Here is a 27,171-nt window from a genome sequence, read left to right as displayed (position 1 = left end):
GTAGCCTGAATGTTGGAATGGCTCGAATGTGGATAGTACTCAGTTTTCTTCAATACAGCCACTTACACAATTACTATTTTAAGAGTGTTTAAATCCCAGTTTGCTGTCCTGTCGAAATAGCCTCTGATATTTTTCAAATTTCCCAGCTAAATGTCAGACTTGCAGTCATGTCAGAAGCTAGCAGATTCATCACTTATTAACAACAGGTGCACATTCCAATTAAACATGTTTTGAAGTTCACTTTCCTTGCTTTGTCTAACACTGTCATGAATCTATCAAATAAGTATGGATGCACGATATATCGGTGAACATATCGGAATCGGATGATATTAGCTAAAAATGCTAACATCAGTATCGGCCCGATGTCTAGTTTAACACAGATGTGAAAAACCGATGTCAAAGCTGACGTGCATACCTATATAACGTAGGTACATGACATAATGGCGCCATGTAAAATTTTGCGCTACACGTGCAACACAGCATTCCCAACCTAGCCCACAATGTCTGCTGTGTGGATCGAGCAGTCAACGAGTCGAGCAGTCATTTGAAAGAGTAAAAAAAATTCAGCGAGACAACTCCAAGGCGAAATCCATTTAACACCAAGGTAATGGAATTCATTGCCCTTGACAATCAACCGTTCTGTCGTGGGTAATGTTGGCTTTCGCGACAGTAATAGCTTCACTGCTATTAGCTTCACAACATACTATGGAATGCTGTTTGGGTCTTTGTGTGTCAAAGATACACGCAAATAACACTGATGCGTTTTAAATATGATTTTTGTTAGACACGTCAAATAACAGTTCTATTATAGAATGTGTGTTCTGAAATTGCACGTGCAAGCCAAGCCCCACCACTACTATCAGTAGCACTGTCAAAGCTGTACAAAAAAGTCTGCAAACACCGGCTACGAACGATGTGTTTAGAATACCGCGTTGGTAATGAAGCATTATTTGTTTGACCGCAACTTCTGGGCTGGCTAGCTTTAGCTTTGTACCTAGCTAACACCAGTACAACCAGCCTGAAAAACAATGACCAGTTGAAACTGCAGTCATTTTCATTATTCTTAGCAATGATTTAGGAATCCTTGTAAGTATTGTTGTTCGCCTATTGAAATTTAACTTCGGTTCATGTAAATAAATAGCTAGCCAGCTACTTAACCCTGTTGCCCAAAGCTAACGTTAGCTAGCTACTTAACCCTGTTGCCCAAAGCTAACATTATAAGCAGCCAGCTAGCTTCATCTGGCTAGTGATGCTCGACCATACCAGGTTATGTGTTGTGAAGCTAGCCACAATAAGGATTAGGCACAATAGTGGAATTTGCTGTTTACCTTCAAATTAAAAGTACCTTTTTGAAAGTGATGCAGAAGGTTAGAATTGGTGGAATCATGCCATATTTAGACTTGATAATGTTAAACAAGGTTGGAATGTGAATCAATGGAATATCAATATACTCTGTGACACCCAAAAAACACAACTGTGAAGAGTTGACGCAAATATGAGCATTGTAGCTCATAGCTCTTATCGCATGACTGAAGTCACCTCCCCAGTCATTCATATTGCACTGTACATCTTTACCTAAGGATTGGGGATCAGTCTACTCAATACCCAATATATTTTTTCCCCAACGTCCTCCTCAGAGTCCTCAGACTCCAAACATCCACGCAGTATTGCAGTATTGTTTTTCCTCGAATAGTGTTCCAATAGACAGGTTGACAATAAATGTGTCTCAATTCACAGTGGTTTCAGAGTCCCGCAATAAAAGCTACGATGCTAATGTTCTGTGTCTCACTGAGTAGACTGGTACCCCATGTCATTGATCCACAATCCATAGGTAAGGCTGTACAGTGAATTAAGTGTATATATATATATTTATTTTTTTACCTTTTATTTAACTAGGCAAGTCAGTTAAGTACAAATTCTTATTTTCAATGACGGCCTAGGAACAGTGGGTTAACTGCCTTGTTCAGGGGCAGAACTACAGATTTTTAGCTTGTCAGCTCAGGGATGCGATCTTGCAACCTTTCGGTTACTAGTCCAACGCTCTAACCACTAGGCTACCTGCCGCCCCCAGTGCAATTCTAAAGTATAATACATCCGGTGTGATTTCAACAGATTTTTGTCATTGTCTTTTGTTGATTTTAAATAACATTCCAACCTCGTTTAGCATGATCTATTCAATAATGGCATAATTCTACTATTTGTATTCATTTGCATCACTGTCAATGACATACTTTTATTTTGAAGGCTAACTGCAAGTCCCCTGTTGTGGCCAATCCCTATTGTGGCTAGCTTCACATAGATGAGTCGGACCACCATTAACTTCTTAAGGCTAGATCCCTAGCCAACATCCGCTGAAATGGCAGAGCGCGAAATTCAAAAATATTTTTTAGAAATATTTTACTTTCATACATTCACAAGTGCTATACACCAAATTAAAGCTTAACTTGTTAATCTAGCCATCGTGTCCGATTTCAAAAAGGCTTTACAGTGAAAGCACACCATTTGATTATGTTAGGTCAGCGCCAAGTCACAGAAAAACATACAGCCATTTTCCAGCCAAAGATAGGAGTCACAAAAAGCAGAAATAGAGAAAATTAATCACTAACCTTTGATCTTCATCAGATGGCACTCATAGGACTTCATGTTCCACAATACATGTATGTTTTGTTCGATAAAGTTCATATTTATATCCAAAAATCTCAGTTTACATTGGCACGTTATGTTCAGTAATGTTTTGCTTCCAAAACATCCGGTGATTTTGCAGAGAGCCACATCAATTTACAGAAATACTCATAAACTTTGATAAAAGATACAAGTCTTATGCATACAATTAAAGATATACTTCTCCTTAATGCAACCGCTGTGTCAGATTTCAAAAAAGCTTTACGGAAAAAGCACACCATGCAATAATCTGAGTACAGCGATAAGCCACAAAAACAAGCCATACAGATACCCGCCATGTTGTGGAGTCAGTAAAAGTCAGAAATAGCGTTATAATTATTCACTTACCGTTGATCTTCATCAGAATGAACTCCCAGGAATCCCAGTTCCACAATTAATGTTCGTTTTGTTCGATAAAGTTAATCTTTATGTCCAAATACCTCCTTTTTGTTCGAGCGTTTAGTTCACCAATCGAAATTCACAAGGCGTGGACAAGTCCAGACAGTCAAAAGCTTTCTATTACAGTTCGTAGAAACATGTCAAACGATGTATAGAATCAATCTTTAGGATGTTTTTATCATAAATCTTCAATAATGTTTCAACCGGACAATTCCTTTGTCTTTAGAAATGAAATGGAACGCAGCTCACTCTCACGGCCGCACGCATGACTTAGTTCATGGCATTCTGCCAGACCTCTTAGTCAAACAGCTCTTATTCTCTCCCCCTTCACAGTAGAAGCCTGAAACAAGGTTCTAAAGACTGTTGACATCTAGTGGATGCCTTAGGAATATGCAATATGACCCCATAGACACTGTATATTCGAAAGGCAATGACTTGAAAAACTACAAACCTCAAATCCAACCAGGAAGTGGGAAATCTTTCTCAGGTTTGTTGCCTGCCATATGAGTTCTGTTATACTCACAGACATTCAAACAGTTTTAGAAACTTAAGAGTGTTTTCTATCCAAATCGACTAATAATATGCATATATTAGCTTCTGGGCCCGAGTAGCAGGCAGTTTACTCTGGGCGTGTTTTTCATCCGAACGTGAAAATGCTGCCCCCTATCCCAAACAGGTTAATCAAATAAGAACTGTCTTATAAATTAGGGTTATTTTAGATGACACCTAGCTATATAGTTAGCTAGCTAACGGATAGCTACTGAAACAGATTGTCGTTTTTGGGGAAGAACATTGTTTGCATCCATGAGCTAGCTAGCTTTTTTTTATGACCAGCACTGTAGGTGCGCGAGACAACTTTACCAGCATCATAGCATACATATCGTTGTGACTTTTGAAATACGAGTGATTGTGTAATAACTACATAAAACATTTATGAATGCGTTAAATTGTGATGTGCAGTCATATTTAGGTCCTGATTAGTCAACAAGCTTTTTTTTTGACATGCAAAGACCCAAACGGCGTTCCATAGAAATCCTGATTGAGAATGATACGACTGAACAACGAAACAACAATTAAGTGAAAGAAATAGGTTTTGATTATGTTTTACTGGTAATGGGGACATGCGTACATGCCATCAAAATTACATTTTGGTCTGTGTGTGTGTAGCCTTTTATTTAACTAGGCAAGTCAGTTAAGAACAAATTCTTATTTACAATGACGGCCTACCCCGGCCAAATCCAGACGACGCTGGGCCAATTGTGCGCCATCTTATGGGACTCCCAATCACGGTTGGATGTGATACAGCCTGGATTCGAACCAGGGACTGTAGTGACGCCTCTTGCACTGAGATGCAGTGCCTTGGACCGCTGCCTGTGTGTGTAAACTATTTAACTGTACTAGAATGATTTTAAAAGGCAGCTAAAATTAAATATCGATTATCGGGTTTTTTGGCAAGGAAAGTATCGAGTATCGGCCAAAAATGTAATTTCGGCGCATCACTACACATATGTTGTGGGTCAGAGTGCAGTTATTTAGTTTCATAGCAGAAACGTTTGTTAGCATGTTTCCTTATTAAAGCTGTGGGATGTGTCCTAGTTTTCCATGTAGCTATAGGTCAGTGTCTACAGCTATGCTTTCATTAGTTTGTCTTATGACATTTTATAGGAAATGTAGTAAAACAGGCTAAATAAAACCCTGAAACAGTCCTGGAGGGTGTGTTCTGGAGCATGCACCATTAGCGGTGTTATCGTGGTTTTATTAGGGTTCTCGTTCTATGCTGCCCATGCTAGCTGTGCTCTGTCTGTGACACTTACCTCTCCTCACCTCATCTTTTCATCTTTCCCCCTCACCTCTTAACTCCCCACCCCTCAAGGTCTCCAGGTTTCAGAAGGGGACTCTGAGGATCTGCGTGGCCGCCTGAAGCAGGCAGAGACACTGGCAGAGGAGCTGACAGAGCAGCTGAGGACAGCCACCTCCAGCATGGAGCTGTACAGAGCCATGGCCCAGAGCCTAGAGGAGTCCCTGGACAAGGAGATGCAGGTCATTACTCCACCCTGGCCCATAAGTCCTTAGTAGGATACTACCCTGGCCCCTAAGCCCTTAGTAGGATACTCATGGATACCATTGTACTGTATGTAGACTTCCAGTCATTGCGCTAATGCTTGTTAGTATTGGCTCACGAAACAACTTTTAACTTCTTCATAATGTATGCAGAGACATAAAAATGACTAAGTTAAAAAAAAAAACACCATGACCTTCCAACTTTAGTCCTCAAACAATATCCCTCATACCCTTATTCAGACCGCTATCATAAACAGTACAGTCCTAAATCCCTCTGGCACTCTCTCCCTCGTCTCTCTAGGTGACAGAGCAGGCTCGGTCTGCCATTGAGGAGCGTGTGAAGGAAGCCCAGGAGCAGCACCGTCAGTTGGAGAAAAAGCTCCTGGAGGCAGAGAAGGAGAAGCAGGGCCTACAGGAGGAGAAGATGAAAGCCCTGGCCTCCGTGGAGCAGCAGGTATGATGCAGAGAGGACCATTGCTAAACATCTATTCCCTTACAGTGCTTTATTATGACTATTAAGGGAACATTTCCACACTGTATAGCTCAAATGGTAGCTGATGCGTTCTGTATTATTTAACCACATCCAGTGCGCACGTAGGTGCTGGGTTCACACAATGCGTGGGTCCCCATTGTTCCACACATTTAATTTCTAAATTTCTGTTTTCCTTATCCCTGTGTGTGTCAGGTGGCTGTGCTGAGGAGGAATCTGAGCAGTGTGCAGGCGGACCACCAGGAGGCTCTACAGATGGCGGCAGTGGTAGCAGCCCAGGAACAGCAGGCCATGCTGGACAGCCAGGAGCAGGTGAGAGGGAGAAGTGGGCCGTGGCTAATTGGCCCTTATCTTGTTGCAGTGGTGTCCCAACTTTTCATATGGCTTATCTGACAAAGCTATTTGCTACCTTGTTTTCCGCATGCTTGCTATAGAGCATTACCTAGCTTGATTGTCGCTAACCATGTAAACTGTGATACTGGTTCATACATCCATATCAACTACATTATGTATTGCATTCCAGCTAGAAGGTCAGCTAAAGCTTGTCTATAATGCTGGTCTTCTCCCCTTCCAAGGCCAAGCTGGCGTCGGAGGCACAGGATAAGTATGAGCGTGAGATGATGCTCCACGCTGCAGACGTGGAGGCCCTCCAGGCAGCCAAGGCCCAGGCCCTGCAGGCAGCCACGCTCAGACAGCAGCTGGAGGAGAGGGCCCAGAGAGCCTCTGCTCAGCTGCTGGAGGCCAGAGTCTCCTGGGAAGAACAGGAGAGGATCCTCAAGGTATGTATTTGCAGTCGATTGATTGCAGTCAAAGGAGATGCTTATATTATGAATAATAGATATGGTGTTGGTGGCAAATGGTTAGAAGTGTAGATGGTGATAGTGTAAAATATATTTTTATACTTGTTGGAAGCTAGCTAGTGATTGTAAACTGCCACTCACTTTTGCAAGGGTTGTACAGTTTACATAGTTGGTGTGCACCACAAGGCTGTAATGTGCATGAACTCTCTCTGTCAGGAGGAGATGTCTAAGGTGGTGTCTCGTTCTGAGGAGCTGCAGAGGCAGAACAGCCTCCTCCATGAACAGATTCAGACCATGAGCTGCAAGATGGCCGCCACCCTGCAGCGCCAGGCCAACGAGAGCCCTCTGAACATCTCCCTCACGGAGGAAGGCAAGTCTCAGGACCAGGTCCTTGAGATACTCAGGTAATGGTCTCTCTTACCCCCTCCCACCCCCCCATTTTAAATCCAATTTCACGCAATTACTTCACTCCTACAACACCCTTTTTTCTCATCATATCCTCTGTCCCCTCCCTGTCACGCTGCAGGTTTGTGCGCCGAGAGAAGGAGATAGCGGAGTCTCGATTCGAGGTGGCCCAAGGAGAGAGTCTTCGTCATAGGCTGAGAGTGGAGCACCTGGAGAGAGAGCTGAGAGAACTACAGGAGAGCCTTAGTGCTGAGAGAGAGCGAATGCAGGTGAGCTGGACACTATGGACAGCCAATGATATATGGCTTCATAGGGTAGTTTCCTGGACCCAGGTTAAGCCTTTCCTAGACTAAAATGCCTGTTCAATGGAGAGTGGAAAAACAGATTTTGTTCATAAATGGAGAGGGTGTGGGTGAGAGGGCAGTTTAAGATGATAATATCTCAGTGCTGCTTATGATCTTTAACCCCTGACCCCAGGTGACAGCTAAGACCCTGGCTAAGCACGATGAGCTGATGAAGAAGACTGAGACCATGAGTGTCCTGATGGAGACCAACAAGATGCTGAGGGAGGAGAAGGAGAGGATGGAGCAGGAGCTCCAGCAGACACAGGCTAAAGTAAGATAGCAGGTTTACTTTCTCAGTGTCAAAGCACCAACCTTTGGTTGTGATAACAAAACCCTATCTTAAGTCATTTTTCTCTGGAAACCTTCTGTGAATTTGGTCCCTTTTTTTTTGGGGGGGGGGGGGGGGGGGGGACTTGTTTTAGGCAAGAGGCCGACCGAAATTAAAAAAAACATTTTTTTTCTTTTTTTCTGTTTTGATTGACATTTTCTTCATATCTCTCTCCCTGTCTGTCAGGTGCGTAAGCTGGAGTCGGACATAATGCCCATGCAGGAGTCCAACGCTGAACTGAGTGAGAAGAGCGGCATGCTGCAAGCAGAGAAGAGGATTCTGGAAGAGGACATCAAACGCTGGAAGGCCAGAACACAGGTTAGTGTTGTTCCTTACACAATTTGTCTCAATCATATTATAACATACCCATGAGATATTACTCAATGACAGAAAACAAATACCCCCACCCCAAATAAAACTATAAAAACATTCTCAAAGTACGATTCCTTGTGACTCACAGTTTGTCTAAGGTCCGAAAGCCTGTTTATTGACTTTGGATTTGAAACGTAATGTGTTCTGTTTAACTCCTGTGTGACCCTATAGCACCTGGTGAGCCAGCAGAAGGACACAGACCCAGAGGAGTACAAGCGTCTCCACTCTGAGAAGGAGGCTCACCTCAAACGCATCCAGCAGCTCACTGAGGAGACGGGCAGACTCAAGGCTGAGGTGGCCAGGTGAGAGTTAGCCTAGTCTGTAATACAAACAGAATATATAGCCTGGAATCCAAAACTGAATATCGCTCAGTTGGACTTTTCTGTTATTACATGGTACCAACGACAGCCAGGAAGCTGAATTACAAAATAGGCTCCTCATTGAAAAGCACCATGCTACACAATGAATTGGCAAGCAACGCAAGACATAAAAATTGAGAATCTGCTGATTGTACTATAAAAAGTATTTTGGGATGTTTTATATTAATGTATGATCTCCCTGTAGGAGTGGTGGCTCTGTGACGTCCCTGCAGAGCCAGGTGCAGATGCTGCGTGAGGGTCTGGGGAAGGTGAGCTATGAGAGGGATGCTCTGAGGAGGAGTGTGGAGGCCAAGAACCTGGACAACCAGGAGAAGTTACGCACCATCACTCAGGTCAAGAAGATCGGACGCCGCTACAAGACACAGTATGAGGAGCTCAAGGTGGAGCACGACAAGGTCAGTTGGTGAAACACCTGGTACCTGTTCTGGTTTTGTACAGGGCAAAGTAAAAAAAAATATATATATATTGATTTGTAACTAAGCTGTTTCATGAAACACAGCCTTGAATTCACTTAGACTCCCAAGATTCAGAACAAGATTAATCTCAATTGTTTTCTCATGAAACTAATAATACCCTTACTCATGTTGTCATTGAATAACAAATGTGCTGGTCTAGGTGGGATCAAGTTGAACACTCAATGTCTAACCTGATGTCCTTGATTTAAATAGACATTCCCAGTGTGTGAATTCTGCCATAATGTATTCAGTGTTGGACTGATCTCCTCCAGATGGTGTTTGAGGCAGCGTCCACCCCAGCCCAGGAGCAGGAGGCCCAGCAGGCCTCAGCCCAGGAGTTCCAGGGTCTGAAGGACTCCTTGGGACAGGCTGAGACCCGGACCAAAGACCTGGAGGGACAGCTGGACAACCTCAACAAGGTCAGAGCAGTGTTTTCCCTATACTTTTTTTCCAGGCAACATCCACAATAACTTTCACCAAAATTGTAAATGCCTATTGGGCAGAGGGTTAAGAGAAACACTGGCTCAGAAAGGGTGGTAAAGGTACCTGGTTGTATAAAACCATATTCCCAACACAAACCATGGTGTGTTCCTCTCAGGCGGTGGGTGAGAGTGAGGCGGAGGTGCGCGGGTCGCAGGAGCAGGCCTCCAGGCTGCAGACAGAGCTGACCAGGCTGAGACAGGAGCTGCAGGAGAAGGCCTCCCAGGAGGACACCCTCAGACAGCAGATGGCTGAGAAGGAGGAGAAGACCAGGAAGGCTTTTGTCGGGGCCAAGCAGAGGATCAACCAGCTTATGGGTAAGAGGCCAGGCCAGACAAACCTGACTGTGGCTCAAGCTTGAGTGTGGCTGAGGTTTGCAATGAAGTATACAGTTGTGGCCAAATATTTTGCCACCCTTGCACTTTTCTTAAATGATTCCCTCTTTCTTCTAAAATAAGTTGCAATTGAAAACACTTTTGGTCTCCACACCTTGTTATTGGATCTTCAGCATTGCATAACCAATTTAATTTTTGTGAAATTAAGTTTAGAATTTTTATTTAGTCCATGCCAATTGTCTTTATTTTTTAAGTAATTGGCACCCTGGAGCTAGTACTTGGTTGCACAGCCTTTGGGCAAGATTACTGCAGACAAATGAGCCTGCTGCACCTTTCCACTAGCAATTTGGCCCACTCTTCTGAAGCAAACGGCTATAATTCTTACATTTTTGAGAGGTGCCCTACATCAACTGCTGTTTTCTTTCAAGTATTTGTTTCGGTATTTCACTTATGGGATATTCCCCCAGCGTATTCGTCAGCAGCCTTTATTACACTACGCCAGCCATTATTGGCTGGATGTCGAGATGACGTGTGCGTCTGGGAAGGGTGTCCCTCCTACCCTACAAAAAGTCCAACCCAGTATCTGAGTCATTCAAACACCTCTTCTCGCTTTTCATTAGAAAGCTTACCTCGACACGACGACTGCGTTTTCCAGAACTAGCTTAACTGTTTACAGACGTGCGCTTACAACTCGCTCACCGGGTGCTATTCTCAGGACTGAGCGGCAGTGACAATTTTCCTTCACCATAGTTAGAGGGAAATGATTTGAGGGAGGAACGGGTAACTCGTTCACGACCAAGTTAGCTGTATCCAAACAGTGACTAGTCGTTAGCAAGCTAGCCACCGGTAGCTAGCTTTGGTAGTTTTACTTCAACAAGAAAAGTTTATTAGCTACACTGAGCTATCTTTTCTGACCTGTTTCGGAAACGGGATCCGGCCATCACACCGAGTGCCGCCATCAGAGATAGCTAGTGATTAGTGGGTTATCGGACTAGCCTACCGAGCTAGTTTTTTTTCCTGACAGCTAAAAACATAGTACCCAAGCTATGGCGACAAAATGCATCTCCCACCCCAAACGAGGAAAAGCTCCCTGCACGAATCTGCTCCTGTGGAAACAAGACATCGGCCAAAGACACCCACTCAGTATGCTACGCTTGCCTTGGGCTGCAACATTTCCAGGAAGCTTTAGCCTTCCCTGGCTCCTGTCTACACTGTGCCCTCTTCACTGTGAAGAGCCTCCGTCGCAGGCTAGCATGCCAAGCTAGCCTGAGTTAACAGGACCCTAACATGGGGGGCCGGTGTCCCTGATGGCTCACCAGAGGTGATGGATATCCCCACAGCAGTGATCTGTATTACCAAAGAGCTGTAATTTTGATATATTGGTCCGCAGAACATTTCCCCCAGGATTTAGACTTGTTTGGGTGGGTTTTTGAGAAGTTCACTCAGGCTTTCTTGTCTCCTTCAGCAGTGGGGACTTCCTTTTACCAATGACCAAATTAAGCGTTCAAAGATTATAACCCCCTCCCTACAACCAAACATGGGGAGGTTTGATAATGCTGTGGGCTTGCTTTGCTGCTTATGGTACTGGGGACCTTGAACGTGTACAAGACATGGAATCAGCAGAATATCAAGATATTTTGGAGTGCAATGTTCAACCCAGTGTCCAAAAACGGGCTCTTTATCAAAGGTTGTGCTTCAAATCAAATAAGATTTTATTGGTCGCATACATATGGCACAGCAGATGATATTGCGGGTGTAGCAAAATGCTACAGTGCAGTAGTATCTAACAATACACAATCTAAAGAATGGAATTAAGAAATGTATAAATATTAGAATGAGAAATGTCGGAGTGGCATTGACTAGAATACAGTATATTCAAATGAAATTAGAGAAACCGTATGTAAACATTATTCAAGTGACCAGTGTTCCATGTCTATGTACATGGGGCAGCAGCCTCTAAGGTGCAGGGTTGAGTAACTCGGTGGTAGCCGGCTAGCGACCATGACTAAGGGCAGTGTACTAGCTGGAGGCCGGCTAGTGATGGCTATTTATTTATTTATTTTTATTTTACCTCTATTTAACTAGGCAAGTCAGTTAAGAACAAATTCTTATTTTCAATGACTGCCTTGTCAGCTCAGGGATTTGATCTTGCAACCTTTCGGTTACTAGTCCAACGCTCTAACCACTAGGCTACGCTGCTGCCCCAGTCTGATGGAAGCTGTTTTTCAGTCTCTTGGTCCCAGCTTTGATGCACCTGTACTGAACTTGCCTTCTGGATGATAGCTGGGTGAACAGGCTGTGGCTCGGGAGGTTTATGTCCTTGATGATCTGTTTGGCCTTCCTGTGACATCGGATGATGTAGGTGTCCTGGAGGGCAGGCACTGTGCCCACGGTAATGTGTTTGGCAGACCGCACTACTCTCTGGAGAGCCCTGCGGTTGCAGGCGGTACAGTTGCCGTGTCAGGCGTTGATACAGTCCGACAGGATGCTCTCAATGGTGCATCTGTAATAGTTTGTGGGGGTCTTAGGGGCCAAGCTGAATTTCTTCAGCCTTCCGAGGTTGAAGAGGCACAGTTGCTCCTTCACCACACGGTCTGTGTGTGTGGACCATTTCAGGTTATCAATGATGTGTACGCAGAGGAACTTAAAGCTTTTCACCTTCTCCATTGTGGCCCGTTGATGTGGATGGGGGCATGTTCTCTGCTGTCTCCTGAAGTCCACGATCAGCTCCTTTAGTTTTGTTGAGGGAGAGGTTATTTTCCTGGCACCACTCTGCCAGGGATGATTGAGTTGGAGGCGTACATGGCCACACAGTCATGGGTGAACAGGGAGTACAGGAGGGGGCTGAGCACGTACCCTTGTGAGGTCCGTGTTGAGGTTCAGCATAGTGGAAGTGTTGTTGCCTACCTTCACCACCTGGGGACGGCCCTTCAGGAAGTCCAGAACCCAGTTGCACAGGGCGGGGTTCAGACCCAGGGCCCCGAGCATAATGCTGAGCTATAGTCAATGAACAGCATTCTTACATAAGTATTCCTCTTGTCCAGATGGTATAGGGCAGTGTGCAGTAAGATGGTGATTGCATCGTCTGTGGATCTATTAGGGCGGTATGCAAATTGAAGTGGGTCTAGGGTTAAGGTGGAGATGATATGATCCTTAACTAGCCTCTCAAAGCATTTCATGATGACAGAAGTGTGTGCTATGCGGCGATAGTCACTTAGACTGGGATAAGGAGAGATTGAATATGTTTGTAAACACTCCAGCCATCTGGTCTGCGCATGCTCTGAGGACGTGGCTAGGGATGCCGTCTTGGCCGGCAGTCTTGCGAGGGTTAACACGCTTAACACGCTTAACTTCTTACGGCTGAAATCCCGCTAACGGGATCGACTTGACAACAGCCAGGGAAAGTGCAGGGCGCCAAATTCAAACAGAAATCTCATAATTAAAATTCCTCAAACATACAAGTATTTTACACTATTTTAAAGATATACTTGTTGTTAATCCCACCACAGTGTCCGATTTCAAAAAGGCTTTACGACAAAAGCACACCAAACAATTGTTAGGTCAGCACCTACTCACAGAAAAACCATTTTCCCAGCCAAAGATAGGAGTCACAAAAAGCAGAAATAGAGAAAATTAATCACTAACCTTTGATCTTCATCAGATGACACTCATAGGACTTCATGTTACACAATACATGTATGTTTTGTTCGATAAAGTTCATATTTATATCCAAAAATCTCAGTTTACATTGGCACGTTATGTTCAGTAATGTTTTGCTTCCAAAACATCCGGTGATTTTGCAGAGAGCCACATCAATTTACAGAAATACTCATAATAAACATTGATAAAAGATACAAGTGTTATGCATGGAATTATAGATCCACTTCTCCTTAATGCAACCGCTGTGTCAGATTTTTTTTTAACTTTACGGAAAAAGCACACCATGCAATAATCTGAGTACGGCGCTCAGAGACAAAAACAAGCCATACAGATACCCGCCATGTTGTGGGTTCAACAGAAGTCAGAAATAGCATTATAAATATTCACTTACCTTTGATCTTCATCAGAATGCACTCCCAGAAATCCCAGTTCCACAATAAATGTTTGTTTTGTTCGATAAAGTCCGTAATTTATGTCCAAATACCTCCTTTTTGTTCGCAAGTTTAGTTCACAAATCCAAATTCATGAGGCGCGAGCACTAGGTCCAGACAAAGTCAAAATGTTCCGTTACAGTTCGTAGAAACATGTCAAACGATGTATAGAATCAATCTTTAGGATGTTTTTAACATAAATATTCAATAATGTTTCAACCGGAGAATTCCTTTGTCTGTAGAAATGCGATGGAACGCAGCTACCTCTCACGGGTGCGCAAGACTAAGCTCATGGCACTCTGCCAGACCTCTGGTTGAAACAGCTCTCATTCTCTCCCCCTTCACAGTAGAAGCCTCAAACAAGGTTCTAAAGACTGTTGACATCTAGTGGAAGCCGTAGGAAGTGCAATCAGACCAAATCTACACTATCTTGGATAGGCAAAGAGTTGAAAAACTACGAACCTCAGATTTCCCACTTCCTGGTTGGATTTTTTCTCAGGTTTTTGCCTGCCATATGAGTTCTGTTATACTCACAGACATTCAAACAGTTTTAGAAACTTAAGAGTGTTTTCTATCCAAATCTACTAATAATATGCATATATTTCCTTCTGGGCCTGAGTAACAGGGAGTTTACTCTGGGCACCTTATTCATCCAAGCTACTCAATACTGCCCCCCAGCCATAAGAAGTGAAATGTCTTACTGACGTCAGCCACAGAGAACAAGAGCCCACAGTCCTCAGGAGTGAGCCGCGTCTGTGGCACTGATTCCCTGCCACATACGTTGTGTCTGAACCATTGAATTGCGACTCCACGTTCTCTCTGTACTTGATTGCCTTACGGAGGGCAAAACTGCGCTGTTTGTATTCAACCATATTCCCAGTCACCTTGCCGTGGTTAAATGCGGTGGTTCGCGTTTTCAGTTTTGCGCGAATGCTGCCATCTATGCACCGTTTTTGGTTTGGCTAGGTTTTAATAGACGTAGTTCCTGATGAACTCAGTCACCGTGTCAGTGTTATTCTCTGAAGCTACCCGTAACATATCCCAGTCCGCGTGATCAAAACAATCTTGAAGTATGTATTCCGATTGGTCGGACCAGTGTTGAATAGACCTTAGCACGGGTACTTCCTGTTTTGAGTTTCTGCCTGTAGGAAGGGAGGAGTAGAATGGAGTCGTGATCTGATTTGCCGAAGGGGGGCAAGAGAGGGACTTGTAGCCATCCCGGGAAGGGAGACTAACAATGGTCGAGAGTTTTTGAAGGGCGAGTACTAGAGGCAATGTGTTGGAACTTCGGTAGCGGTTTCCTCAAATTTGCTTTTGTTAAAGTCCCCAGCTATAAGAAATGCTCCCTCAGGACATGTGGTTTCCAGTTTTCACAAAATCCAGTGTAGTTCCTTAAGGGGCGTTGTGGTATCGGCTTGAGGGGGAATATACATGGCTGTGACTATAACCAAAGAGAATTCTCTTGGGAGGTAATACGGTCGCTATTTGATTGTGAAGGTCATCCAGCAGGACAACAACCCCAACCACGCATCCAAAAGCACCCAGGAATGGTTCAAGAAGAAGCACTGAACTGTTCTGGAGTGGACAGGGAAGAGTCCAGATATTAGGAACCCCTCAAACATTAAAGAATTAGAGCAGTTGCTGCTGAAGAGTGGGACAAATTACCAGTAGAATGGTGCAGCAAGGTTATTGCTGGCTACAATAAGCATTTTTAAACTGTTATCTTGGGCAAAGGCTGTGCAGCCAAGTACTAGCTCTATGGTGCCAATAATTGTGTTCATGCCATTTTGTCTTTATTTTCTAAATAAAGTTAATATTTGTTAAGTTTTACAAAAAGGTATTTGGTTCTGCTGTGTTGTCCAATAACAACCATATTTGAGAAGAAATAGAGAATTATTTTAAGGTGCAATATTCAGAAATCGCCATTTCAAATCAAATTGTGTTTGTTAAATGCACCGAGTACAACAGTTGTAGAACTTACGAGCCCTTCACCAATGCAGAGATTTACACTTTTTTGACATCTTCCAAATAAACGAAAGGAAAAATTGTAACACAATAAAAATAACAATACTGAGGATATATACAAGGGGTACCGGTATCGAATAGTTTGCGTAATTTCAGTTTGACAAAACAAGCAATGTATAGTGTAGAGAATCATTGTCACATCTAAACTGCTGTGAAATATCACAAGAAGCATAGAAATAGTGTGCACTCACATTTTTGTGAATTTGGTCGGGTCACACAAAAAGTTACATATTGCAGCTTTAAGAAAAGTGCAAAGGTGCAAATATATTTGTCCGCAACGGTATGTGAATGCTGATCTCTGATATTTTCTGTCTTGTCATGAAATGTTAGCAAAAAAAGGGGGACCTTTTGACCCTATCCCATCCTCGTCCCCAGGCTCCAAGGACCAGCTGCAGAAGGAAAATGAGGAGCTGAAACAGCAGAGGGAGGAGCTGGAGGTCAGAGTCAGTGCTCTGAAGTCCCAATACGAGGGCCGTCTGAGCCGCCAGGAGAGGGAGCTGCGGGACCTGAGGGAACAGCAGGAGAGACACGGAGAGCAGAGGGATGAGCCTCCTGAACAGGGTCCCAGCAAGGTGAGAGATGGAGGCATATATTTCAATAGAGCACTTGTGCTTTCTACCTGACTAGCCTGGATTGCTATTGATTTTTCCTCTCCTACCTATAGGCTCAGGAACAGCAGAGGACCACAGAGCAGCGAGGACCACTGAAGACCACCCCAGCTGCAGACCGGGGCAGGTAAAGTTCTCACACACACACACACACACACACACACACACACACACACACACACACACACTCTCTCCCCCGCAAACACACTCACTACACTTGGGTAACTTGTGCAATGATGTTTTCATCTGTATTTCCCCTTCCCCATAGCGCCAGTACCTCTGAGCCCCCTACTGCCAACATCAAGCCCACCCCTCTGGGAGCTCAAGGCCCCAGCAAGCCCCCTGCCATCCCCGGGAACAAGTCCACCCCCCGGGCAAGCATCAGGCCCATGATCACACCCGCCACCGTGCCCACCCCCACCCCTACTGCCACCGTCATGCCCACCACACAGGTGGAGAACCAGGAAGGTGAGTTCTGTGGAACCAATATCACTGTTGGTGTGATGTGAATGTTATAGCATTAATATTTGAGTATTGGTCATTTTTAAAGCGCAGGATGGCTGTCTGAAGGATAGAGAATCAGACCGCAGACATGGTATTTCCATCTCTGAACCGTATTGACCCTGTCACCTGTGACCCCTCCAGCCATGCAGTCATCCGAGGGCCCGCCTGAGCATGTGACTGTTTACGGCAGTGCCAGCGGTTCAGTACGGTCAACCAGCCCTAACGTTCAGACCACCAACCCAATGCTGGTGGTCCAGCAGACCCAGACCCAGACCACAGCCTTCGTCCAACCAACACAGCAACAGAACCTGCCCCACACTGAACCAGCCAATCAGGAGCAGCCCCCGACCCCAGTCATGGAAGCGGCACCCAGTGCGCAAATGGAGAGGCCGTCGACGTCCACAGCTGTGTTTGGGACAGGTGAGCGTCTCGATTAAATCTAACCAGGAGTTTCTATAGATTTGGGGTATAGTAGTGTTGTCTAACTAAGCTTAAGGGTTGACAATGAGTGAAGTTCTCACTGCATTACCACTGGTTCTCTAATATTGAAAGAACTGCATATCTACCAAGTTAAGCTAGAATTGTGTATTTTTCAATTCTCCAGTTTCAGCCACCCCAGGAACAGCCTCCATGTCCAAGAGACCTCGTGAGGAGGAGCAGGACAGCTCTATGGTGGCTGACACAGACAACACCCAGGAGGACCCCTCTGAACCCCCCATCCCCAAGAAGCTACGCATCATCCAGAGAGTCGACCCAGAGGAGCCAGAGGCCCAGGAGGAGGTGCTGGCTGAGGGCAGTGCAGAGGGACTGGTGCCTGGAGAGAGCCAGGAAGCCCCAGAGACCAGCCAGGTATGTGTGTACTACCCATCCTCTCGAGAGGCTGATATGGTCTTTCAGTCTGGTTTGTGTGTCTAATCGTGTGTGTGTCAGCAGGTGGTGGAGGAGTACTCAGTACTAGAGGAGGCTGAGGAGGTTACAGCGTCTCAGTCTGTCCCTGTAGAGCTGCTCCTGTCCGAGACCGCATTCATCTCATTTTCATACGACGCCAACGAAGAACCCCCCCAGCACGATGTCATCGTCATAGTGACCGACTCTGAGAGCGAGGACGAGCAGCAGGAGGAGGTGGAGGATGATGAGGAAGAGGAACCGGTACGGACTGAGGGAATCGACTGTTGTTGATTTGAAATATTTTAGTTGCTAGACACTTTAACTGATCCTTCGCTAAGCCTTGGTTACTGTTACAACATTTTCCCGGGAAGCCCAATTCCCTTTTCTAACCACTGGCGAAATCCCCTCACAATGATCTCATAGTGTGTTTTTAATACACAATGAAATTAAACTGACTACCCCTTGCTAATCAGGAGACTCTTGGGTATGTCACGGTGGATTGTCATTGCAATTGCTTCACAGGAACCTGGTAAAATGAATGTTGTTGTTGTGTTGCTAGCCACTGGATGGCTCTGAATGCACTGTCAGCATGCAGTCAGTTGCTATCTAGCACTCTCAAATCGTATCCAGATGTCGACAGCAGATGGGATTTCTATTCATAGCATGGATAACTTAGCTAGCTAACATACATTTAGAAAAAAGCCTAGTTATGTTAACTGGCTACTTAGCTAGCTAGCGTTAGCAACGTTGAGTGGTCAATAGAGTGAAGGCTACTTAACCAGCTGAGCTAGCAAACAATGTAACACAAGTATAATTTTGTATTCTAAAAATATTCTAACAGGCTCTGCATTTCCGGTTATCACAGTAGCAAGTACCCCTGGTGTAGTGTTAAATTATTTAGCCATTTAAACAATTTGTTTTTGGATGAAAACTCAGTTTTTGTTATGCCCTCAATGGCTTTCATGCATTTCAAATGTGAGCTTGCCTGAGGTGTTTGCTCTCTCGCTGTGATTGGTTGCCCAACATTTGGGGCGGGGCTTAGCGAATGGTCAATTGAACTCCCTCAAATCCTAGCAAAATCTTGCCTAAAATGATCTGAGAGTATATGGCACTTAGAAATCTGTGGAACTCTATTTGAAGGGATGAAAATGTTGATATGCAGCCCATACTCAATGTTAAATTCAACTGACTGTTGATTGAGACCTTTTACATCCTCTCTTTAGGACTATGATGAAGAGGAGGAGGATGACGAGGAGGAGGAAGATGAAGATGATGGAGGGATGGGGGATGAAGGAGAGGAGAGCAATGAAGGGAGCGGAGATGGCAATGAGGCATATGAAGGCGAAGACACAGAGGTAAGATACACACACACACACACACGCGCGGTTACAAACTTAATGATGTCATATCCAGCATGTGTTTTGTAATTCCACTCTCATTTCCTGTCTTGCACCCACTCCCTAATTCTTTCCAACTGTCACTTCTCTCTGATGTTACATAGCCAGGCAATGTTGTAACCAAAGTTGTGTGCACATGCACTTTTTTCTGTGTGACGAATTGGTGCCTCACCAGTGCTCTTGCTACACTCTGCTACCTCATGTCTGTGTTGTGATCTAGAGTGACGGTGTGTGTGGGAACTGAAGGTCCTGGAGGGTTGGCAAGGGAGAAGGGTGGGTGGAGGGTGGGGGCTTTGTGGTCAGGGTGTGGGTGCAGAAGAAAGCGGGGCACACCCTCTGTCTAGCTAGCTGTAAAGTTACTAGACCTCTAAGGGAATGCCTGTACAAGGGAAATTAATCATAATCAGCATGTGCGGCTTACCACAACAACACTGCAGGGCAGTAGATAGTGCGTGGGAAACATCCTGTAACACCCTCTTTGCTCGTCTTCTCTCTCTCCCACTGTGTGCCTCCCTCCCTCCCAGGGTCCTGATGGGACGGATCCAGGCACGGAGACGGAGGAGAGTCTAGGAGCATCTGACTCCACCCAGCGCCCGGCTGACTCCCAGACACACAGCTGTAAGACGATGGAAACTATGTCACACACTTGTCTCCACAGTCAGTTAGACATCTGACACTTGAGTGACAGAGAGATGTAATATGTTGGTGTCTGTCTGGATTGAGAGATACATTTTTGTTGGTAGATTAACCAAGCCAGTAGATTCAACATGTCGGAAACTGATAGACATGAGCCTATTTTACAATATTATTGGTGTATCTGTTAGTTCAACAGACAATGATTCAACAAGGAAAGGTGACGCGAACTGCGTCTGTCTGGAGAGATTACGTTTGTGTTGTGATTTTGATGTAGGAACTCTGTCAAACTAAACCACAGTGTCGTCTCCTGTTCTGTCAGTCGAGGGCAGCAGCAGTATGGAAGCCTTCTCAAGCGACCCAACCAGCTCTGCTCCCAGAATGCACCAGTCTCCACGGAGAGCACCCCACCCGCTGCCCCCCCGCCTCAACATCACCCAGGAACGGGGACCCCCCGCTCAGGTACAGGTTTGTGCTTATGACTCAATATAGCCAGTTACACTGTGTGTGTCTGTGCTTAGACAATTGTATTGCTGTTTTTGTGGTATGGTTACATCTGTGTAGTACCGAGTTGTGTGTGTGTGCCTTACAGCGCCCCATGCGTCGCCAGTCGGTAGGCAGAGTCCCTCAGCTCACCCCTGGGATGGCCAGCGGCGGAGTAAGTCACAATATTGGAGTAAGTCACAATATGGGAACAGGTAGCATAGACTTCCAGGCACTAACACTAGTTAGCAATGGCTCGTGAAAACATCCTTCAACTTCCTTTAAACTGCCCCTCAGACATATACAATTGTATACATGAGTTTATCTGTTTAAGTAGAACATTTCGCGCTATCCTTTTAAACTGCAACTCATGTGTTCTGTTGTCAGTGTTTGTATAATATAGATCCCAGATGATATTTCAGTTCACCGATTTTATTATCGGCTGATGTTGGCCTTTTTAGCGCTATATCGGTATCGGACGATAATTCTACCGATAACCGATATTTAATAAATAGAATGGGGGGAAAAGGGAATCTCAATCTGAAATGTGGCCATTCTCACAATCTAATAAATCACCATTTGAAGAATATTTCTTTGACAATTCTTCTTTTGTATGGCAATTTAGGAAAAATCGATGTGTAAAAATATAACTTTCATTTACCCGCTGTAAAACAGTATATCGGCAGATGTATCTGTGAGTTTTGTCCCCCGCAAAAAACGGTATCGGACCCAAAAATAAATTTCAGTCAGGCTCTAGTATAATGTTCTTTCCTCCCTCTGCCTTCCTACAGCAGCACTTCTTTGACGATGATGACAGGATGGTTCCCAGTACTCCTACTCTGGTGGCGCCACACCGCTCTGACAGCTTTGCGGAAGCTATCCAGTGAGAAACACACATCAGCAGCTAAACACCACTAGTAAAGTCCCCATAGGAACCCCATAGTACTTCTAACCTCTTCTCGCTCTCTATGGTCCAGTTCTCCCCAGGTGGCTGGTGTACCCCGTTTCAGGTTCGGCACCCCAGAGGACCTGATGCCCCAGACCACCACCTCCCACTCTGACCTGGGACATCTGGCATCACAAGGAGGTACTGGACTGTACTTAGGCACACCTCATCCCTTTTCTATTTCTCCATACCCTACCATTGAGACACCCCCACGCTCTCTGTCCTCATACACACCACTGAGATCAACATGTTAGTTATATTCTCCTCTCACTGTTTTTCTCAGATACCTTTTAGAGACATTTGATTAGGAGAGATCTTACTTTTGCCATGTCCATCTCTCTTTGGTGAAGTCAAGTGTGTGTGTGTATGTTGTAGGTCTTGGGATGTATGATAGTCCTCTGTTCCTGCCTGGTCATGAGGATGAGTCTGGGGGCCTCAGCGTTCCCACCACACCCCTGCAGGTGGCTGCACCAGGTACAGTACACACACACTAGGGTGACCACATGTCCCTGGATTGTGCGGGACAGTACTGCATTTTGGCCCTTTTGTCCTTCAAACAATCATGTCCTGAATTTTTTTTACATTTTATTTTAACAAAACAGAAATAACGAAAAGCAAAACATACAATAATCCCGACCCTCGCCCATGATTGGAGGACCTCAGACATTTACACTGTATATTTGCCAATATACTTATTCCACCCTTCAGATAGCCACAGATAAACCAATTTTTCCCAATAAATCACAATTCTACCATTTCCTCTTGCAATGCATCCCTCCATTCTCCCATGGTGTCACAATAGGGACTTGATCCTCCCCCATCTGCAACATTTCTGCTGAAATTGCCCCCCCCCCCCCTTTTTTTTTTTTAACCCAAGTGCACAATGTTTCCTGTTGACTGACTGGTCTTCAAAGTCCCCCAGCAATACAGTTTGCAGGTCCAACCACACCTAGATATTATGTCATAATAAGCATTACTGGACCTGACTCCAAAAACAAGCCACCGATGGACAGTACCAAAAGAGATGCTCTGTTGATTCTGTTTCCGCATGGCAGTCTGCACCGGTCTGACTGTTGAATACCCCGTATACTGAGCATTGTTTTTGTAGTGAGAATTTTAGATAATAGCTTTAATTGAAAATAACGAATTGATGCATCAGTTGTATTGTATATCAGTTCATAAACCCGATGGTATTGGGACGTCGAAAATCTGTTCCCAACTATCTTGAATTTTATGAGGCATAGTTGTCAACCCTCTTGACTGTTAGTGAAACTAATACATTTTACGATTTATATTAGTAATTTTCAGCCATTTATGTTTGTTTTTTTGGTGGATGACAAACTAATTCATTTCCTTCTCTTTTAAGTAATTGCCTTTTCCATTTTTGTGGCAGAGCTGCAATGAGTTGGTTATTTTGTATTGAGCATACAGTACATCTCCTTAAGTGGTTGTATGACACAATTCTTCCGGCATTGTTTACAATGTCCTGTATTTAATCAACAAATTCAAACTGCACTAATTTATGGGGGGGAAAGTTGGTTTGTCAAGTGTTTGTCACATTCCAACCTGTCTCTTGTGGTCAATGAATATATACACTACCGTTCAAAAGTTTGGGGCCACTTAGAAATGTCCTTGTTTTTGAAAGGAAAGCACTTATTTTTGTCCATTTTAAAATAACATAACATTTATCAGAAATACAGTGTAGACATTGTTAATGTTATAAATGACTATTGTAGCTGGAAACTGCAGATTTTTTATGGAATATCTACATAGGTGTACAGGGGCCCATTTATCAGCAACCATCACTCCTGTGTTCCAATAGCACGTTGTGTTATTAGTTGAGTATCTGGAGCATCAGCATTTGTGGGTCCGATTTACAGGCTCAAAATGGCCAGAAACAAATAACTTTCTTCTGAAACTCGTCAGTCTATTCTTGTTCTGAGAAATGATGGCTATTCCATGCGAGAAATTGCAAAGAAACTGAAGATCTCGTACAACACTGTGCACTACTCCCTTCACAGAACAGAGCAAACTGACTAACCAGAATAGAAAGGGGAGTGGGAGGCCCCAGTGCACAACTGAGCAAGACGACAAGTACATTAGAGTGTCTAGTTTGAGAAACAGACGCCTCACAAGTCCTCAACTAGCAGCTTCAGTAAATAGTACCCGCAAAATGCTAGTCTCAACTTCAACAGTGAAGAGGCGACTCCGGGATGCTGGCCTAGTCTAAAGTAGGCCAGTTGTATTGCTTCTTTAATCAGGACAACTGTCTTCAGCTGTGCTAACATAATTGCGAAAGGGTTTTCTAATGATCAATTAGCCTTTTTAAAATGATAAACTTGGATTAGCGGACACAGGAGTGATGGTTTCTGATAATGGGCCTCTATACACCTCCGTAGACATTCCATTAAAAATCAGCCGTTTCCAGCTACAATAGTCATTTACAACATCAACAATGTCTACACTGTATTTCTGATCAATTTGATGTTTTAAAATGGACAAGAAATTTGCTTTTCTTTCACAACAACGACTTTTGTAAGTGGCACATTTGGGCAGTCTTGACACAACATTTTGAACAGAAATGCAATGGTTCATTGGACCAGTCTAAAACTTTGCACATACACTGCTGCCATCTAGTGGCCAAAATCTAAATTCCACCTGGGCTGGAATAATACATTATGGCCTTTCTCTTGCATTTCAAAGATGATGGTATAAAAAAAAATACAAAAGAACGGTTGTTTTTTCTTTGTATTATCTTTTACCAGATCTATTGTGTTATATTCTCCTACATTCCTTTCACATTTCCACAAACTTAAGTGTTTCCTTTCAAATGGTACCAAGAATATGCATTTCCTTGCTTCAGCGCCTGAGCTACAGGCAGTTAGATTTGGGTATGTCATTTTAGGCGAAAATTGAAAAAAAGGGGCTGATCCTTTTAACAGTTGTGCCTTGTTTAAAAGTGAATTTGTGGGATATCTTTCCTTAATGCGTTTGAGCCAATCAGTTGTGATGTGACAAGGTAGGGGTGGTATACAGAAGATAACCTTATTTGGTAAAAGACCAAGTCCATATTATAGCGAGAACAGCTCTAATAAGCAAAGAGAAATGACAGTCCATTACTTTTAAGACATGGTCAGTCAATCTGGAAAATGTCAAGAACTTTTAACGTTTCTTAAGTGCAGTCGCAAAAATCATCAAACGCTATGATGAAACTGGCGTTCATGAGGACCGCCACAGGAACGGAAGACCCGGAGTTACCTCTGCTGAAGAGGATAAATTCATTAGAGTTAACTGCACCTCAGATTGCAGCCCAAATAAATGTTTCACAGTGTTCAAGTAACACACATCTCAACATAAACTCTGGATAAGCGTCTGCTAATTCTCTCCCCTTCCCTCCAGTGTCCATATTTGCAGAGGTCCCGCCATCTGACAGCACGGAACATGCCTCTCAGTCTGTTCCCATGGTAACCACCTCAACCCCAGGCTTAGTGGTGGCCGAAGGACCAAGTCCAGGGGACGAGAGGGATGATGTCTTCATGGCGCCTGGGGGAGACCTGTGAGACCACCTTGCTTACTCTATGAAATTCATCAAAAGTAAAGCTTCAAATTGTATAGCTGACTGAACTTGAACCGCAACAGTAATAATAGTGTGATCCTCCATAGTGAATGACCTGTGTGTGTTGTGTATGTGTCCAGTGTGGAGGTGTCTCTGGAACCTGTAATGTCTCGGGCGGGGGAGATAGAGGAACCTGCCCAGGTCTCAGACGACTGCGGCCTGCCTTCTACCAGCCAGGAACTCTCCTCCAGCTCTCCAGGTACTGACCCCAACTCTCTACAGTACCAGACCCGCCAACATGCACACATTTTGCGTACCAACTACGCAATTCTCTGTCCGTGTATGCAGGTACGAGATCCGAGTTAAAAGTAAGCAGAAATGAATAGGGCCTGTTTATTTACTTATTTTTTTTAAATACATTTTAATCAAAATAAATCCACTGAGTAAATCTAACATCCCGATTTCCCGAGCTGCAACACACAGACATGTACTGAGTTTGTGTAAATGGACATGGAGATTAATACATCATTATTGGACGTAGCTACCCCCTTGTCTGCCCCTCTTGTTTGTTGTGATGCTGAGTTTGCCGACTGTCAGCTGTACGTAAACACATGAACAAATCCCTTTTCGACTCCGTGTGTTGTGGAAAGGTAAACACTAATTGTTTCAAGCTAACGTTAGCGAACATAAGATGGACATTCGGTGGGCTCTAAAGTGCCAGCAGTTCACTCACGTTTGCTAGTGAAAGAAATTAAATGCGTATACGAGAAATAACTGGTTGCATTTGTGCGAGTGTGATATACTGTAACGACCCTTGCATCCACGACAGTGCGTGTGCTTGGCCGGTGAGCGCGTTCCTGTAAGACGTAGAGTCGCAAGCTAGCGCGAGGACGCGCTCTTTGAAAGGAGGGAGTAGTGTAACGACCCTGGGTTTATAAGCGTGGAAATCGACTGCCGCACGAGCATGCTTTTGCGGTACAGTCGATAGCGCGCCGGACCTCGGGCTAGAAGGTCGAGGCCTTTGTGGCCTATTTCATTACAATACTTTTAATTCTGCATCCCATTAAAATAATTTCCATCTCCACAAGACATTATTCCCGCTACAAGACTGGTCACCATGGTTCCAAAGAGAACACCCGCGGTTACCATAAATCTAAATTATGTATCGTGCTTTAGAATCAGCTGTAGTTATGATGATCACTGATCATTTCATTGTTATGATGAATAATATTATTATTTTTTAAAGATTTGTTACGTGGAGTCCTTGCTAAACAGATTCCCCTTGTGGTAGCCTACTGAACAGCGTTCAGATTCCCTTTGTGGTAGCCTACTGAACAGCGTTCAGATTCCCTTTGTGGTAGCCTAGCGAACAGCATTCAGATTCCCTTTGTGGTAGCCTACTGAACAGCGTTCAGATTCCCTTTGTGGTAGCCTAGCGAACAGCATTCAGATTCCCTTTGTGGTAGCCTACTGAACAGCATTCAGATTCCCTTTGTGGTAGCCTATTGAACAGCATTCAGATTCCCTTTGTGGTAGCCTACTGAACAGCATTCAGATTCCCTTTGTGGTAGACTACTGAACAGCATTCAGATTCCCTTTGTGGTAGCCTACTTAAGCTTTGTGTAGCCAGTTTGCGGTCTGTGTCGATGCAATAATTAGTTTTTTTTCTTTCAAAATGATTTCGCTTTTAGTGTTGATTAGGAACCGTGTCTAAAAAGCCAATACTTGTGAGCTGGCCCTAGTGATTGGCCCTGTTTGAGAGGTGACAAGCATTCCTCTACTATAGAGACTAAACTTGGGGGCATGTGCTAAGAAAGACGTTATAGATAATTATCTCCATTCTACACTGTACATGTAATCTCCAAGAATAAAGGCCCTTTGTGTTCTTTCTAATTACATCTTGTTAGTGACTTTTACCATGTGTAAATGGAATGCTGTCAGAAATTATTCCATCCTTTTATAGACTTGATTTGGTACATTTCTATAATTGCGAATAGACTCGCAAACAGCACACGAGTTGAATCTCCAATTTTCTGTGCGCGTCTGGTACTCTAAAAAGTTGGACAGGGTTGACAGGTCTGCAGTACTCTAACCTCTAACCTATGGACCCCTTATCCACTAGCTAACCCTCAATACCTTACCCTACCCAAGCCAAGAGGCCTACTCTATACCCTTACCAATACCCCTCCATTCATACTGGTTGTTGGAATTGTATTTTGTCTACATTCTAGTAGTGAGATTCCTCTAAAATTTGAGTATTAATACTGGTTTTATAGGAGCTTGGCTCTGACCTCGGAATGTTTAATTAAATGGTCCATTGTCTATGACTAGTAGGTCGTACTGCTTTCTCAGTTTTGGCTGTAGTAGCACCCAGTGTTAGAATGAGTGTAACTGCTCCCTTTGTCTCTCTGCCTTAGACACTAGTAGGACTCAACCCAAACCCTCTAGACCAGGACACAGCCGACAGCTCCAACGCTGGACAGAGAACCGCATGAGGAGAGGTGAGAGAACAGACAATTATACTGTACAC

General features: G+C 44.2%; 1 protein-coding gene across 7 annotated transcripts in view; it reads left to right on the top strand.

The window, feature by feature from the left end:
* The window catches only part of LOC120054935 (nucleoprotein TPR-like), a 45,559-nt gene that overhangs the window by 17,815 nt on the left and 573 nt on the right, over positions 1-27,171 (top strand). For 2 of the 7 annotated variants that reach the window (XM_039002688.1, XM_039002693.1), the window contains 28 exons: positions 4,934-5,100; positions 5,423-5,575; positions 5,807-5,923; positions 6,187-6,390; positions 6,628-6,815; positions 6,938-7,085; positions 7,294-7,431; positions 7,675-7,806; positions 8,032-8,162; positions 8,425-8,635; positions 8,968-9,114; positions 9,294-9,492; positions 16,002-16,198; positions 16,291-16,361; positions 16,503-16,702; positions 16,880-17,158; positions 17,343-17,587; positions 17,672-17,887; positions 18,850-18,981; positions 19,548-19,641; positions 19,958-20,118; positions 20,249-20,332; positions 20,931-21,022; positions 21,117-21,226; positions 21,461-21,559; positions 24,485-24,641; positions 24,782-24,900; positions 27,059-27,142. In XM_039002688.1, coding sequence (XP_038858616.1) covers positions 4,934-5,100; positions 5,423-5,575; positions 5,807-5,923; positions 6,187-6,390; positions 6,628-6,815; positions 6,938-7,085; positions 7,294-7,431; positions 7,675-7,806; positions 8,032-8,162; positions 8,425-8,635; positions 8,968-9,114; positions 9,294-9,492; positions 16,002-16,198; positions 16,291-16,361; positions 16,503-16,702; positions 16,880-17,158; positions 17,343-17,587; positions 17,672-17,887; positions 18,850-18,981; positions 19,548-19,641; positions 19,958-20,118; positions 20,249-20,332; positions 20,931-21,022; positions 21,117-21,226; positions 21,461-21,559; positions 24,485-24,641; positions 24,782-24,900; positions 27,059-27,142 — 4,275 coding nt within the window. The remainder of the gene's footprint in view (positions 1-4,933; positions 5,101-5,422; positions 5,576-5,806; positions 5,924-6,186; positions 6,391-6,627; positions 6,816-6,937; positions 7,086-7,293; positions 7,432-7,674; positions 7,807-8,031; positions 8,163-8,424; positions 8,636-8,967; positions 9,115-9,293; positions 9,493-16,001; positions 16,199-16,290; positions 16,362-16,502; positions 16,703-16,879; positions 17,159-17,342; positions 17,588-17,671; positions 17,888-18,849; positions 18,982-19,547; positions 19,642-19,957; positions 20,119-20,248; positions 20,333-20,930; positions 21,023-21,116; positions 21,227-21,460; positions 21,560-24,484; positions 24,642-24,781; positions 24,901-27,058; positions 27,143-27,171) is intronic. The other 5 variants (XM_039002694.1, XM_039002691.1, XM_039002692.1 and 2 more) reach the window with 5 other exon arrangements.

The sequence above is a fragment of the Salvelinus namaycush genome, chromosome 10, assembly GCF_016432855.1.
Source record: "Salvelinus namaycush isolate Seneca chromosome 10, SaNama_1.0, whole genome shotgun sequence".
In the NCBI taxonomy this organism is placed as follows: Eukaryota; Metazoa; Chordata; class Actinopteri; order Salmoniformes; family Salmonidae; genus Salvelinus; species Salvelinus namaycush.
This window is presented reverse-complemented; position numbering and strand designations above follow the sequence as displayed.